Below are 12,531 nucleotides of genomic sequence, written 5' to 3' on the forward strand. Positions count from 1 at the left end.
AAAATGAACAACAATCATATTCTATAAGCATTAAAATCACTGTCACAGTATTGACTTGATTCAGTAGCTTTAATGGATAGTTCAGTATTTTTTGAAGTGGAGTTGCTTATGCGTAGTTAGTGTGTTACCTTACTGCAACAATACAAGGCTGGCTTCTGCTACAGCGATGTCTCCTCTAAACTCTTTATAGTACTGCACAGATCGCCTTCTCCATAAGGTAACACACTAACTATGCCTTAGTATCTCAAATACCTGAAATACCCCTTTAAGAAATACATGTTCCATTTGATTAGACGTGACATTGTTTGATCTCGTTGTTTAGTGAAGGGCTCTTAGGTTTTTGGTCAGATTGATGGACTCCATTAGGCATTCCCATTCAACCCCATTGTACAGCTGCATGGTAACTGTCCTGTCCCTACCAATGTCACCTCAGAGTCAGCGGCACATGGGACGCTTCCTGCAGCAGATTGGGGCTGATAGGATGAATCTGTCTGCTGATTAGAGGAGTGCTGGTGAATCTTTCAAAAATTCTTCATGCATTATTAATATGTGTGTGACTGTGTTTCTGTTAGGCTGCTTTTGTGGCTCAATTTTATTTTTTTTATTTTTTTCTCTATATAATAATAAATTGTGTTTCATTTTGATTGAAGTCTGGGCAGAGTCCGATAATAGAAAATAGCATTCCCAGGGCACTTTATAGATCTCAGGTGCATGATCGACTTTTTCTGCCTATTTTTTTTTCTTTTTCTATTTGGTGAAGTATTTTCTCTCGCCTAAATCTCACCTAAAGGGGCCATTTACTAGCCTTCCTGGAGCTTCCAATAATATTATGTATTAGCATATTTGGTTTAAGACTGATTATTGAAGAGAAGCCCTTAAGGTGCTCAGGGAGAAAACAAATGGAAATTTTGACATCTGCAATTCCCTCACCAAGGGGAGAACTCCATTCAGTGATGAAGATCACGTGATATGACTGAAAGCCCCAGAAAAAAATGAATAGGTTGACCTTGGGCTGAGATTTTCAAACAGCAAAAGGTCATTTGTCATTTCCTTTAACATTGAGAAAAATTCATGTAAGCATTTTTTGATGAGTTAGCTCTAAAGTTTGATGAGTTTTCAACCTAACACACTCTTGCGGTTTGCAGTTCTGCACTAGTATCCCAAAGACATGGTCATAGTTCCCATGTCCGCATATAGTCGCTTTTGTAGAAAACCTGGGTCTTTGTTTAAAATGTTTGCATGAATGGCCAGTGCTGTGTTTGTGTCTTGACAGCCAAAATCTGGCAGTCCTAAATCTGGGCCCTTGATTTCTATGTGAAAATCAATTAAAATCCAACAGCAATTACTCTTTATTTGAAATATCTTATCAAAATACTATACATATTTGCTTGGAGTAGATTTTGGTACTGTTTTGTGGACTTTCTGTTTGTATGTGTCCTGCCGGCATTGATAATGATAATAGTAAACTAAAACATTGGGGATTGTTGAGCGAGGCAGTAAGACCTAGAGGAGGAGGAGCAGAGAGAGAGAGAGAGAGAGAGAGAGAGAGAGAGGTGGGAGGGAAGAGGATAGGAGGAGGGGCTGTGCTCCCTCTCGGCTCTATGCGTTGTGGCTTGTGGTGTTAGCGCGGCAGTGTGTGTGTCTCAGCCTGCCAGGCGCGACTGTGTCCATCGGTGCGTCGCTGTGTGCGTGAATGTGTGTGTGACTCCAGCGCTCTCTCTGCGTACGACAGGTGGAGATGACATGACTGCGCTCGAGAGGAAGAAAGGGAAGGACCTGTAAGGACTTCACACGCGCACACACACAGGCGTAAACAGTAAACACACTTACCTTTTTCCCCCTACATTCCATTGCGCGCACCTTTTACATTCCTGCACTCCTCAGTTCAGGAAAAAGGATAAGTTGCTGAGTGTGTGTGTGTGTGTGTGTGTTTAGATGTGAGAATGCTCTTTACCCTGTCACAGCTGACTCTATGTGTGCACAGCGGACAACTCAAACACACACACAAAAGGACCTGACTGTTATTTTTAATGCCTGCAGACGCGGTCAGCAAGTGTTTCTGCGTCCTGAAGAGAGTTCAGCTCCAGCCCTGACTACCAGAAGTCCATCACGTTGTCCGAACAACTCCAGGTAGGATTTACTCTTTTTCTTTCTTCTCTTCTCTTCTCTTCTCTCTTGCTTCATGCCCTCTGCCCTCTTCTCCTTTTCCTCTTCCTTCCCTTTTTTTATATTTAAATTTTTTCTTTTGTGCCATTTCGTCCAGTCTGTAGAAACCACAAGTAGACTGTAAAGTATTCAATCCAATGCATTCTAGTGCTCTGGTTTCCCTACATGAAATCATTCAAAAACTCCCTGTTGTTACAAAGTCCCTTGTTCTGTTGGTCCATTGATCTCCCTCTTTATGTTCCTCATACACACACACACACACACACACACACACACACACACACACACACACACACACACTCCTGTCCCTCTTGTTATTACCGCACTGTTCTTGTGTTTGGCAACGATGAACTTTAATCAGGAGGAGGTAAGTTTGAGCATTTGTGGCTGCAGCTTTCTGTATTTCTCTGTTGATTGAGTCGATGATAAACTTATTGTTTATTGTTTATTGTTTATTGTTTATTGCTTATTGTGTGAGTGTGTGTGTGTGTGTTTGATGGGGGGGATGAATCATAAAACAGCAGTAAATATAAAAGGTAGGAAATGAAAGGCAGTGACATTTTTGTTTGAAAGGTGGGTGAGTGCTTGTGCACAGCAGACTATTGATGTGTGTTACATGCATTTGTGTGTGTGTGTGTGTGTGTGTGTGTGTGTGTGTGTGTGTGTGTGTTTGGCTACTGCATATCTCAGTTGAGTTGATGCAATTAGTTCTCGCAATCCCCTGGGCAGCAAGCTTCGCTTTGTTCTGTGTTTTTCCCCATTTAAATCTGGCTTTTCGCCATCACCATTTGTGACACACAGACAGATACCTCAAATGTAAAATTACTACTTTCTTGTATCCTCACACGTGCCATCTAGTGGCATTACTTTCATAGTGTGTATCTGTACACAGTGGGAGTATAAGAGTGTGTTTGTGCATGTGTCTGAATTTATGTTTTATGTTGCAGAAGGATTTTATGTTGTTGGCATCAAAACAGAGAATAAACTTTGATTCCCTGCCAGTGTCGACATGTTCTGCTTGGATCCAATTACCTAGACATGGACATATTCACAGTCACGCAGGCACATGTACACACACACTGATGACACATAACCCAATATGCACTCATTTTGTCACAGACGAAAGAGATTCGTAAACAATGTTATCTACAAAGAAATTCATTGATTTTATGTCAGTTTGTTGCAGAGCAAAGGTCAGTTAAATATATACACATACATACACTATATTTATATACTGTATACTCTCACTGGCCTTCTAAACCTTGCTAGCACAGGGGTTGACCTCCTTTTGACTACACGTCTGCCTTGGAATAGATTCAACATGTTGCTGGACACATTACTTTAGAGATCTTGCTCCATAGTGACAGCATTGGTAGCATCATGCAGCATGTCCATGAAGCCAATCTCCTGTTCCTCGATCTCTACAGTGCTTTTTCCAACCATTCTCTACAAAGCATAACATCCCAGTAGAACAAAAAACCCTAAAATATTCAAACCAGACTTTCTGGAACAAATAAACCATACTTTCAAAGTCACTTAAATCCCACTTCTTCCCTCATTCTGATGTTCTGTTTGAAATTCAAACGATCAGGTGGACAATGCCTACATGCAAAAATGCATCAAGTTGCTGTCACGTGATTGGCTGCTCAGATATTTGTGTTAATGAGCAGTTGAACACTACACCTAATGGAGTGACTGGTGACTTTTGTGTATTGCGACGGCGCATTAGCTTTATGTATTCAACCTTTAACTTAGGGTGTGCATGTGACTGTTGTTACAGTCTGAGCCAGCCCTCCACATAGGCATTTCCGCAGTCAGGTTTCATAAAGTCCTGTCCTGCTGCATTCCTCTCTTGCAGCCTTTTGTAAATGGTTTCGTTGCTGACGGCTTGTAGCTGAAGCGTCACCTGTATTGTAATTCAGTCTGTGAACATGCAGTGTGCGCCTGCAGCGCCACCTGCAAGGGCTGCCTGACAGAAACGCAGTTGTTGTCTGAGGGTTTTACAGCTTTTTCTCTCGGTTTCCGGGAAAGGACTTTGGTGATGTCATGACTCTTATCTTTCTCATAATCCATCAAAAAAAGAGTGTCTGTGAATAAGAGCGGGTGATTGTCTACAAAATGCCTAGTGTATCTCTATATGTGTGCTGTCCTGTTTCTCCACGTATGTACAGTATGTAGGAATGAAACTGCTGTGTGTGTGTGTGTGTGTGTGTGTGTGTGTGTGTGTGCGTGTATGTGTGTGTGTGCCTGTATGTTTATCAGTGTGTGCGTGTGAGCCAATGAGGGAGTAAAAGCATCAGGTTAATCTCCTCTCAGTCTCCAGCAGAACAGATGTGAGGATTAATGCGTCAGGGTATCAGGGTGGTGCTTACTTGTGTGTGTGTGTGTGTGTGTGTGTGTGTGTGTGTGTGTGTGTGTGTGTGTGTGTGTGTGTGTGTGTGTGTGTGTGTGTGTGTGTGTGTGTGTGTTCGGGAGGAAGAGATGGAGCCAAGCAATCGTAAAATTCAACAAAAAGAGTGGTTTGCATGGATCCGTTTGCATAATTTTCCATATTCACACATACTGCGCTTTTAATCTGAGCCTTCACTCTCTATGGAGTTTGTGTGAGGCTCCACAAGTGTATGCGCTCCTTGTCAACACTGGGGAACAGGTTATTAATTTAAAATAAAAGTGAAACACCCTAAACAATTCTCATTCTTCATCTTCATCATAATGCCATTTACCCGCACACAGATGTCTCTGCATTTAACTCATGTTATGTTAGAAACAATGGAAAATAGATATTTAGTTGGAATAAGGCTATTTGAACAAAACTAAAATAATTCCATGGCATGTTATAATTTCTCTGTGTTTGTGGGGGTGGTGTGTGTGTGTATACTTGAACAGGCATCTTTCTAAAGACCAGTTTTAGTGTGTGTGTGTGTGTGTGTGTGTGTGTGTGTGTGTGTGTGTGTGTGTGTGTGTGTGTGCAGGAACTATTTACATAAGCGTCAAAGGTAGATTCACCCTAATGACCTTAGTGTGTATCTGTCAGATGGAGTAGTTTCAGCCCGCTAAAGTGTGCACTCTATTATGTTATATATTGTGTTTTAGTATGGGGACAGAGGAGGGTGTCCTCTTACCTCAAATGAAAATATCATTTTTCTCAAGGTCATAAAAAAAACTAGTGGTAAATTGTGATGACCAGTGATGACCAACCACATTCATTGCACTTTGCGATTGTCTGCGTGTGTTCATTTGCAGCCTGTGATTCTGATTTGAACACAAAGATCTGATATGATTCCATGAGGACTGTTTCACTTGTCAGCATACAGTCATAACATTTAAGGCAATTGATATTATTTCTTGCTGTCTTGGTATTTCTATTCCTTTCTTTTCTAGAGATCGTATACCAGTGATTCTTGAGCAGTGGGACAAAACAGGGTGCAATGTTGAAAAAAATACAAACCCTATGTTTCGGCATATCAAATTACAACATAAACTGAACTACTGAGCTAAGCTTTGACAAAACCTCCCAGCTTTTGCTTTTTTTTACCGTGGCCTATCACCACCGTCAGATGTCAACTCATGTTGACATATTTAACGTTTATTAACAAGTTGAGCATGTAGTCTGATACAGAGTGTGTGTGTAGGTAGTCTTGCTCAAGGGCAAAACAACAGGATGTGCAGCTGAGCCATAGATTTAGCTTCTGAGTTATTTTTTGAAGATTAAGTACAAGTCAAAATTATGTTCTATTATCCATTTACTCTAAACTCCTTTGAGCTCAGCAGTGAAATCACATACTACTTAAAAATCCAAACTTAGGAATGAATGTGAATTTAATATTTTTGGCTCCGGGTAAAGCTTGCCTTAAATCCACCAAAAAGCATATAAAGGAGGAGACTAATAAATCAAAAACCAACAGCCAGAGTCTGATGCCTTAAAGCAGATAGCAAATTTCCAGTCAATATCCCACACTTTCAATTTTCAGTTGGACATGAAGAAATGCAATTATTTTTTCCTGAAGATCTGACCTGGTGATTTTTCAGCCTTATGTTAAACCTTAAGTGTGTATTTCATCTTGTTTATATGCTTTTATCCTTAATGTGAGTACAAGCAGTGTGATACGCAGCAGTAAATACAGAGCTCGATATTCAGCATACTTAGTTGAGCACACAGCAGTGGAGCCCATTGTTGTTGAGAATTTGACCCCTTAAGATTAAAACGAATTATCTCCAATGGCAGCACAGGAGTAGTGACCTATGTAGGTGGTATACTGTTACCGTATGTGAAGTGGTGGAGGAGACACTACAGGGAAAATGGATTGTAACTCATTTCGCACCACCAGATAACCGTGGGCCTACATGACCCATATGAATCTGCAGAAGCACAGTTCTGTGTGAAGACGCGGGACGCTTTTCATACTCGTGACAAAACAGCACAGTTGGTTGCACCGCGTACCTGATCCCAAATAAATAATGATGCATGGTTTACATTGAGAACAATGCAGTTTAGCTGTTAATAGAACGTTATTAAAAACATGTAGATACATGAACATAAATGACAGAAAAAAGGAGAGCGACACAAAAGAAGACAATCAAGCATGCGACAAAATCTCTAATGAAGTGTAAAGTAAACAATATGTGTAGGCTATATGAACAAAATGAAAATATGTTTTTCCTAACTCTATGTATGTTGACCTCATATAAAGCTTAACTTACCTGCAGCTGTCCCCCAGGGAGTTTATGTCCTCTCTGTTTCATTGCATGGATCACTGGTGGCTTGAATTTAACTATTGGGAGCAGGATCCATAACATGCTACCATCCCCCAAATTCACAAGTCCCATAGTTGCAAACCTTGAGCGACTCGATAACAGGTAAGGCAGGAAATGTGTTAGAAGTAGCTGCAGCAGTGTGCTTTCATGCTGGTTATTTGGAACCTTTTTAGTAACTAAAAACACAATTTTTTAAATCCTGCTCTTAACTGCATTGCCGAAAATAGACTAAAATATTATATATTTTGCTCTTTTGATCCTCTCTCCTGCTGTTATGGCATTTATCCTGTCGCACGGCCTCGCTTTGGCAGAATGATGCAAATCCCAACACTGGGGAAGCAGTGTTTTACATTTCAGGGGCATTCCAGCACGGGCATTTTGTGCTGTAGGGTTCAAAGGAAATTTTCACAAGTCGAGACCACTGGGCTTCGCCTGCCACGCCACTTTGAGTCACATATTTGATAAATGACCACAGACACAAGGGCACCTTCACTTCACAGCAACCCTCTGAGAGGGTTGTGCATATACGTATGTGTGGGTACGTGCGTGTCAGGGTTAGTGTTTTCTCTTTGATAAATTGCCTGTTTTATTCACTGCTGCTGAATTCTATCTCAAGTGGATCCCTGCAATGTTGTTGAGCAAGCTCTTTCCCTTTCTCTTCTTTGTGTGTGTGTGTGTTTGCATGCACTCATGGTACTTACCCACTCCATTACCCCATACACACACCTGTCCAGGTAAATATTCTTTATGGTTGTAAATTTGCTGTTGTGCATTCTCCCTGCTGACTAAACTTCAAAGAGTAAGAGCAGTCACTTGAGTGTTCCACATTTATTCAGACAGCGAACTAATAATCACATTAACACATTCGATGTGGGCTGAGTTAATATAACTTAAAGCAAGGTAAGGGTGCGCAAGATCCCACAGACAGTTATTTTTGTTTATCAGGATCTTCTATCGTGTGTCTTTAGAATGGTTGCTCGTTACTGTAATAAAGAGCATTTTTGTTTTTGTTGTTGCTCAAGAGAGAGTAGGTGTTGCATTAATTGCATTGTTGGTGTTTCTTTTCCACAAAGTATTCTTGAACAAAACAATGAACTGTAAATGACTCCCTAATGGTTGAGCAAGCACACACACTGACATACTGATGGCAGTGTGGGTGAGAAGTAAATCGTAAAACCTTTGGATAGAAGAGCTATTCAATGGCAGTCCATTTACCATATACTTTAAAATGTGTCAGTTTGGTTTCTAATTTTTTACACTGTATATTATATCTTATGGCAATAGAAATTGTGTAGTATGTTCTCCCATATTTTTTAAAATGTTGAATTCCCTGCAGTCCTTGTCTATGTAAACTTCAGTACATATGGGGAATTGTGTTTGCTGAATCTAAAGACCAAGCTAAAGGTTGTGCAGTTTCTGTGGTGTGAAATCACAATTGGCCCCTGCACCAACCGTACATAGAAATGTCAGCTCTTACCAATAGACAGTAAAAATCTGTTACTAAAACATTCTGTAGAATGACAATAAAAAAAGAAATCTACTTTGTGCTGAGCCAGTTCTGCCCCTGCATGAGTCTAAAAGCTAGACCAGAATTCATTTGTACTATTCTTCATAGTAAACGTGATACTCTCAGATACAAATACACATCAACATCAGATATATTTTGTAATGTCAGTGAGTAGATTGCATCAATTGCAGTCCTAATTCACAGGCCTGTAAACCAGTTGCTGCTACATGACATGACTTGTAACTTCTTGAAACCCTCAAGCTTTAAAAATAACTATTAGAATTGGGCAATGCAGATTTGCAAAAAAGCTTGATTATGCAACTGCATGCCATATTTTCAAGTAGTCAGTGGGTTAGGAGAAATTTAACAACATTTCGTAAACCCATTGTTTAAGTGGTGCTGTTTTTCTTCTTTAAACATTTTGCGCAAAGATCAGTGAAAGTCCAAAAAGTTCTCTGTTCATCCAGTAAGATGTTGGAAGTTGTATTGGTATGTATAAGTGAAGGCTGATGATTCAATGTTCTATTGGACCTCCTACTTTATAGTACATCCTTCTAAAGGTAATTCATCCATTGCCTTGGCAAACAACAATGACTAAAGTCAAATTGTGAGGTGGCTTTGTCAGGCTAGGAGCCACATTCACCACTTTGAGCAAAGCGGAAGAAAAATAAACTGAGTCACCATTCACCTCACGTAGGAGGCAAGACTGAAGAGAAATGTTCATTCTGCGACTATTCCTTAAAGTGATATTCCACCCAAATTACATGCCTCTCTAAGCTTAAAATGTGCAGTGGCTTTAACAAGTTTATAGTTTCTTTCTGCACTGACAACAATAGCATTTTTACATATAAACCGAGGATATATGGAGCCACGTTTAGTCAGTCCCTTGATGTTCATTCACTGCTATAACAATTTATCAGGCTCATCTCTTTTGATTAAAACATATTTGCATCTTTTATTTGATGTCTTCACACAGGTTCTGTTGATTGCCATGGTCACAGTACAAGTGGTACTCTTGTAATCGGTACCCATCAGAAAATCTTTTAATTATAAAATGTTATACTGAACCAAAGAAATGCAAATGATTCGTTGATAATTAGCTCTATCATTAGGTTAACCCATAGGGAGTCATCATTGTCACATTGATTTACAAACTGAGGAATGTAGTGTTGCATAATGGCAAGTTGTTCGTCATTACGTAGCATAAAATAGTGTGCACACCTTCATTATTTACAATTTTTGGAATCACACTCAAATAGTGTTCATGTAGTTTTCTAGGTATCAAATTTGGAGTGATTGTAGCCAAAGGGATTTAGTGCACATACACCTTTTGATATCAATGTTTCCGCATCTAATCCCCTCATTCCCACTGCCTATGGTTCAGAAAAACAACCTTTTCTTTAAAGAAAGAGCAAGGAACATTTATTCGCTGTTTTCTAAGCCAATGTAAATAACATCTATCTAAAACTTGAGGTGGGTGGCCTGCCCACACTCCTTTTACAAAAAGAGTACTGTAGATGGGTTTCTCTTCATCTGGCGTCACTGCTTTAGCTCACCAACATCGCGGCCAAGTTAGATATGGACATGAGGCAGGAGAGAGAGGCAGCATGATTAATAGACAGTTTGTGAACTGCGAAAACAGCAACATAAGTGGGTGATGGATAGATGGTTTGATGATATATATATAGATAGATAGATAGATAGATAGATAGATAGATAGATAGATAGATAGATAGATAGATAGATAGATAGATTTATTGAAGGAAAATTAATGAAAGCCTAGTAAAAAGGTACACTTTTCTATATACTCTTCATCTTTCTTCTCATATCGCACAATTTTTCGGGGAGTTGTTTGTGGGTTCTAGTGCCATTCTCTTTCTGTCCCATTCAATTCGCAGTCCTTTCTTTGAGGTAATAGATCATTACTGAAAGGAGACATGAATAGAGGGAAGAATAAAGGCTGGGAAGAACGAAAAGAGCAGAGGAAGTGTGTGAATGAATAGCAAAGTATGAGGTGTCAGTTTTTGATTGCCCTGAGGTATTGAACGAAAAGTGAGGGGCGTGTCCTATTTTCACTAGTTTTTGTCCGCCTACTCAAGCAACATGTCTGTGCGTGTGTGTTGTGTGTGTGTGGCTAGGTTCCCCTACACAGCGCACTGTGCAGTACTAACCTTCATTGGTTATAGGGTATTTATGTACAATTTTGTGGGCATATTCATGTCAATGCATCTCTTGCAGGTGGAATGTGTTTTTATATCGCTTCATGTTAACCTTTTTAGAAATTGGTTGACTGACTTTCGTATTGATCCAATTCACGCCAATGATGAGACCGATGTCTTTCCATTCCCACAGGCGCACACACACCTACACTCCCATGCAATCAAACTTAATATGTTCTCATAGGCACAGAGGTCAGTATCTCTCAGGCCTATGTACCTTATACTCTAAAAGCTCTGCTGCATCAGGAGGGATACAGTGAGACATGTGAGTGGCTTTTAGATATCCCTATGGAGAAACTGACATTTTACTGAAAGGGAAAATATGAGCTTCTATGTCTCTATGGACAGTCCTTGTAAAAATGAAGAACTGCATTTAGCACGCCAAGCCGTCCGGACACTGATGTCCAGATATCTCAATAAAACAAAACATAGATTCCAATAAAATTAACAGTATACAGTATATGTGCACACTTGAACTCACGCAATTAGCCATACATTCTCATCCGTCTGTTAGTTATGACTCATGATGATTGTATCATTGTTATGCAAAGATGTGTACGTTTGATAGATTGAAGAAAGGTTATGCACTATGTGTAGCTGATAAGCACATCATGAAATCTAAAACAGCTCAGGGTTGGTGTTTGTTCCCTGACATTTGTTGTTCAACAGTTTTAACATATTTAAGTAAGATTAAGATGTTGTGGCAAGCTGACTCGAAAAAACTAATGCATCAGGACGAGGGGTGTGCACGTGTAACTGGTAAGTAAATCATAACCGTTTAGGAAAAATCACTGAACGAAAACCTTTTATTTTTATTCTTTTTAGAGATGTCTTTACATTTTAGACAACGTGAGCTACTGTAGCTTAGGCCTACTAACGAAAATAAAATAACACAACACATTCATTGGCTATTCATTTCTATTTAACTGCTCCACCTTGAGTTTCACTTTCGTTTTCATCTCCATTTCGGGGCGACTGTGGCTCAGGTGGTAGAGCGGGTCGGTCAATGATCAAAGGTTTGGAGGTTCGATCCCCGCACTGCCACCTGTGTCATGGTTGTTGTGTCCTTGGGCACGACACTTCACCCACCTTGCCTTATGTGAATGTCGATAGTTAGCCTGCTATCGGTGTATGAATGTGTGCGTGAATGGTAACGTGGGAATGGGAACAGGTCTCCCTTGCAAAAGAGTCACCGGTCTCAATGGGATTTACCTGTATAAATAAAGGTTAGAAACAGCTGATCGGCTCGACTTAGAAGTCAAAAAGCTAAATTATAAAATAAAGATCTATCTGCCTCTCTCTGTCTGCCTGTTTTTCTATCTGCCTCTCTCTGTCTGCCTGTTTTTCTCTGCCTCTCTCTGTCTGCCTGTTTTTCTCTGTTTCTCTCTCCACTGCACTCTGTCACCGACAGCATCAGCAAAAAATACATTGCCAGCCCCCCATATGAAACGGTTAAACGTGTACATGAAAAAATTGCAGTCGTATAACCGTTTAGACATTTTTGTAAATGTTCACACCCCTAATCAGTACACATACTGTATATCTTATTCACAGATCACTTGGATCCCACAGGGGCCACTGTGTTTATTTTTAGTGAATGGCCATGGTGGCTACATCGCTAAAAAACAAGGTTTAACTACACATAAAGTAAAAACACATGCCATAGTCACACAATATAACTAAAACAACCCAAACATAAAATATGGTGCAACTTGGCAGCTAGTCGACCAAAAAAACATCTCCATATTAGACAATCATATTTTATTATCTCACACGTGTGTTTTTTCCTTGCCAACTACATACTCCTTAACTTCTCAAAATTGCGATACGTTCCCTGATGAGTCTTGCCATTTGGGGTTCCGGGGGTGAAGATTGCAATCCATG

General features: G+C 40.0%; 1 protein-coding gene across 1 annotated transcript in view; it reads left to right on the forward strand.

Annotated features, from left to right (window-relative positions):
• Positions 1-1,743: 1,743 nt before the first annotated feature.
• Positions 1,744-12,531, forward strand: part of pde2a (phosphodiesterase 2A) — a gene marked incomplete at its 5' end in the record, with an annotated part of 111,720 nt that continues 100,932 nt past the window's right edge. The window contains 3 exon segments of the mRNA XM_080024830.1: positions 1,744-1,778; positions 2,041-2,099; positions 2,102-2,130. Of these exon segments, the coding sequence (XP_079880956.1) occupies positions 1,744-1,778; positions 2,041-2,099; positions 2,102-2,130 (123 nt within the window).

Source organism: Ammodytes marinus (assembly GCF_949987685.1).
Source record: "Ammodytes marinus genome assembly, chromosome: 3".
Taxonomy (NCBI): Eukaryota; Metazoa; Chordata; class Actinopteri; order Uranoscopiformes; family Ammodytidae; genus Ammodytes; species Ammodytes marinus.